The 4722-nt window shown below is 41.4% G+C and overlaps 1 protein-coding gene across 1 annotated transcript; it reads right to left on the reverse strand.

The window, feature by feature from the left end:
* Positions 1 to 273: 273 nt before the first annotated feature.
* LOC120571827 (G-protein coupled receptor 20) lies at positions 274 to 3119 on the reverse strand (the record flags this gene model as incomplete). The annotated part of the gene is made up of 4 exons (XM_039820920.1): positions 2943 to 3119; positions 2023 to 2279; positions 1779 to 1911; positions 274 to 678 (listed from the first exon to the last, which is right to left on the reverse strand). Coding segments are annotated over exons 1-4 (972 nt in total), but the record flags the coding sequence as incomplete, so codon positions are not given.
* Between the last annotated feature and the right edge of the window lie 1603 nt (positions 3120 to 4722).

The raw sequence follows: 4722 nt of genomic DNA on the forward strand, positions 1-4722 counted from the left end.
ATCTCTCTCAGTATCTGCTTATCCATCACTCTCGGTGAGTCTTTCTCTCTGGACTGTTCCACTCACCGGTGTCGAGGGGGTCAGCTGTCTTTAAGAGGACTGTTCCATGTTGGCAGCAGAGAAGGGAGAGCTTGTGAGGGTAAGTGTGGCCACGCTGTGAGCTATCGCCATTGCTGTACTTGGATTTTTATTCACCGAGTTCCTCTCTCCTTCTCCCCCACTTGTGTGCCCCGCCTCCCCATCCCCCTCCCCTGCTCCCCTCCTCCTCGTTCTCCACACTCTCTTGAAGCTGTCTGTCACAAAGCAGTAAACCACTGGATCCAGGCAGCTGTTCAGGCTGCTCAGGGTAACTGTGATGTGATAGGCGAGTACATGCCCCACCCCCTGCCCTAGCCCCTCCCCTCCGACTTTGACCCGGAAATAAACCAGCACCTGCCGGATGTGGAACGGCGTGAAGCAGATAGTGAAGACCACCAGGACGGTGGCCAGCAGTCTGACAGCACGCGCCCTCCTCGCCCTGCTCTGCTGGGGCATCAGGCCATGGCTGGAGGAGAGAAAGCAGGCGACGCGCAGAGTGAAGCCCGCCACGGCCAGCAGGGGAAGCAGGAACTCCAGAATGGTGAGGTAGAAGAGGGCAGGGAGGAGCACACAGGAAGAGCTGAACTCCAACGCTGTGGTCTGTAGAAAGCAGACGAGAGATCCCAACACATCAAGTCTTAAAGCGCTCTTTCCACTTCAAAGTTATAATACTAAACATTTTCACAAGTGCCCAGTGGTTCCCAAACTTTTTGCTTTGTGACCCCATACAATGCAAAACCCTCACCACCAGTTATGGCCTCATTGTGGATATGAATTAATAATAATCATAATAATATTTTTTTTATATATAGTATGCCTTACAACAAATAAGCCATAAAATAAAAGTGCGTTTTAAAAAGAAATTTATAAAGAGCATACTGAGTTTGCCTGTCTGAGATTCTCCTTTACCCTAGCATGTGATTTTTCCTTCTCTGGTTGTTTATTTTGAAGGCTCTTTAAAAGCCTGAAGAGATATTTCCCAAGAAAAAAAGCAAAAATTAGATAAAAAAAATAGCTTAGTTTTCTGTAACAGGCATATTTTTTCTTTCTTACTTACTTACTTGAATCCCCTTGTGACCCCTTTAGATTTATATTGGGGCCCTTTGTGAGGTAACAACCCACAGGTTGAGAACCACTTCCCTAGGCAATTCAAATTTTCACAAACACAGGGTGAACCATTTAGTGGGCTGAATTGCTGCAGGCTGTACCTCCTTCCAGTTACTTTAACTCTATGAAATGTTTTACGACATAGGGACAAGTTTTTACTGCTAAAGCCTTGAAAGGTTTAGGGTCTGCCAATCGTACCAAATTCCCCCGGAAAGGGCCTTTCCTTGGAAAAAACGCTTAGCTCAAGTGTGCATTTCCAGTGGCACAAAAAACGTTTTTGTTTGGATTATTAGACTGAATAAATATGTAATTCTGGACCCTGAGATGGGCAAGGAGATCAGAAAAACAGCACCTCAGCGGGTAAGCTGACCCAAAGATTATCATAGTTCTAGCCTTTTTAATAAAGTGCAGCAACTACAGACAGCATGTCCTCATCAGCACAAATGTTGTCTGCATGGAAAAAGCAGATGGGAGAAAAGACTAGATAGATAAGAGGCTTAAACAACAGAAATCTATTCTGTTTAATCCATAGTTTGAAGATCTATCTATGTATTTATTTGTTTGTGTTGTGTTTGTAGTGCATGTGTCTTCACCTGGAAGGAGTAGGTGACCACAACTGCAATGAACCAAACTATGGCGCTGACACATCTGGCTGTTCCTGGGGTCCTGCATCGATGGAGAGTACTGGACACATGGACAACAGCGAGGTATCGATCTATACAGATACTGAAAAAAAGAGTGGTGAAAGGGGAGTCACAGAGGAAAGTAGAGGTAAAAAGGTTTTTGCTGATAGTGTGTTTTCATTTTAAATGTTAAATGAAGGAGTGACCCACCCACCTGGTCAGAAACAGTATACTACAATACATGTTGACAAAGTAGCTGAAGGTGTGAACATAGGAGCAGGCAACACAGCTCCCTCCACTGTGGTACAGAGCGATGCGCGCTGACAACGACAGCGCCACAAGCAGGTCAGCTACAGCAAGATTTATGGTGTAAACCACAGAGGCCGAGGAGTGGGTGGAGGCCCCACAGAAGACATAGAGAGCCAGACTGTTGAGGACCACACCGACCACCAGCATCAGACAGTTACACACCTGCAGCAGGGAGGAATACAACTGTGGATGTTTCTCTTTGGTTGAATGGTCATACTGAATCGAGTAGGCAGGGCGGCTGTACTTTAAACCAATGTAAAGTCATATTATACTCACTCACTCACTCAGTTTTTATTTATAGTTTTTTTTTTTGCTTACGCATTTTGACAAAAATCTAGTTCACTGACATACATCTTTTAAAGCTTTAGTGCGTAACTTTTTGATATTTATGAACGTCCGTTACATTCAAGCCATTGCCAAATGAGTTGCTTCAACGCTAATTAAGACTATCAGCTCCAAACAACTCTCTCCGTATTTCTCAGTATGGCTATGTTAAGCAGATTGTGATAATTACCTCTTCTGAAGAGTCCATCATGTTTTTTTTAATCCTCTGTGTCCTCCTTGGTTACAAGCAACTGTGTGAAGGGGGCATGGGGGCAGTGCGCGGTCACGTAAGGTTTGTATTATGTGGACGTGCCGGTAGTTTTGTTGTCACTACTTAGAATTCCTCATAGGGGCGGCAGAAACTACGCACTGTGGCTTTAAATGATAGGTTTTTATAAAATATTACATTGTATCTTTAGCAGTGATCGTAATCATTAAATGCTTATTTTGGTGGAAAAGTGGACATGATCCCTTCTCCTACTAACTGGTATCTTGTCTTACCATGAGAGAGACCCACACAGCGTAGAAGTCTTGGTACAGCTGCACATCCAGGTGGGCTAACCTATGCAGGTATGGTGCGCCCCACTGCTGGTCCCAGGCGCTGCAGTTAGTTGGGTCAGGGGTCAAGAGGGGCTCAGCAGTGAAGGTGGAGCTGATGTTGGTGAGAAGGCTCTCCATTGGTTGAAAAGTATGGATAAATGGCAGGTTGGTGTCTGAGTGGTGGGAGAAGTGAAGAAAAGACAGGACAAGAAAAAGATATTAGTCTGAAACAATAAAGCGAGGGTTCTGTAAGAATAGTAATACATCATCTGCATACAGGGCAGTTTTGTTTGGTGTTTGCTGAGTTGAATTCCAATGATGTCACTAATAGCTTTCTTCTGTCATTAAAGAAATGAAATGACTTTTGTGTCATTTGTGTCTTTGTCATAGTGAAAACATAAACTTGAATATTCTCCCAGACTAATTTGTTTGATGTTTAAATGCTAAAAGCATCTTTCCAAACTTGTGCTATTGCTGTCTACTTTTAACCATCTCCCAGCAGGGATTTTAACTAATGACAACTCCCATAATGTTTGTAGGAGACAGATGCCTCAACCCTATACCCTGCAGTCAGCTGTAGATATTTTATTATAAATATACTTAAACAGCTCAGGTCTAAAGTGATGCAATGTGCGCCAATTGGCTTGAAAAACTCAACATATTCCAGCTTGGTGAGCAGACACACACATACTAAAAACTAAAAGAAAGAGTAATGAAAGGGGATGAAAAGTGGTCAACATCAGCAGAAGTTAATCCAGAGAGAGAGACTTTGGAAATCCTCATCTTATAAACAACATTGTCTTGTACTGTAGAGATGACTAAATCCATCTTCATATGCGCTCTAAAAGGATGTGACACTTTCAACAAAGTTAAGTACGTGACCTTGTGTGTTACTTTAAACACAGTATTACTATGAACCATGTCAGTGTGTGCTGCTATTTAACACACTGCTGACACATATTGTGTTGAACACGAGATATACCTTGGTCTCATAAATTTGATGAATGTGACACATCCTGTTTAAAGTGCAGATGCTGTTCAGTTTCAACTATACATTAAGCTAAAAATAGACCAAGAATTTGAAAGGAAATCTGGTTTGGCTTTGAGTATGTAGGTAAGATAAAATGGTGGAAAATAAGACTTGCATCTGAAGTGGTAAGCTACTAATAAAGACAGTTAAGTTGTAACGTGTCAGTAAATTTGTTCTGTAACTTTCAAGATGCAATGCCCAAATAAGTTTATTACATGGTCTTCATCAGCAGTTGAAGTGATTGATTTGTGAAACGAGATAACTTTAATGCTCATACAGTAGTTCGATCATCTTTCTATCCTTGTCATAGCTACAAGATTTCCAAACATTTCCGTGTGTTCAGCTTTTATGTAAATATATATAAGACAGAAATGAAGAGACAGTTCACCAAACACGCAGTACACATTACTTTTAATATATGTTTCATAGTTTCTATTTCAAATTAAACACCTCTTTTCCTGTCACAGTCAAGTTGTGTTAGCATGTTTTGGATATTCAATTAAAAATTATGATCATTATGAGCAGCTAACCCTTAAAATATGTTTGACTACCAGGGCAATGATCACTTAAATATAAGTTACTATAATAAATATAAGCACTATAAAATAAGTATTTCAACACATGTAAATGACTTTAAATGAGGAAAAGCATTTGATGGATTTGAATGAAATTTCACCAGATTGACACCTGAGTGAATGCTTTTACCCCTCT

The sequence above is a fragment of the Perca fluviatilis genome, chromosome 13, assembly GCF_010015445.1.
Source record: "Perca fluviatilis chromosome 13, GENO_Pfluv_1.0, whole genome shotgun sequence".
Lineage (NCBI taxonomy): Eukaryota > Metazoa > Chordata > Actinopteri > Perciformes > Percidae > Perca > Perca fluviatilis.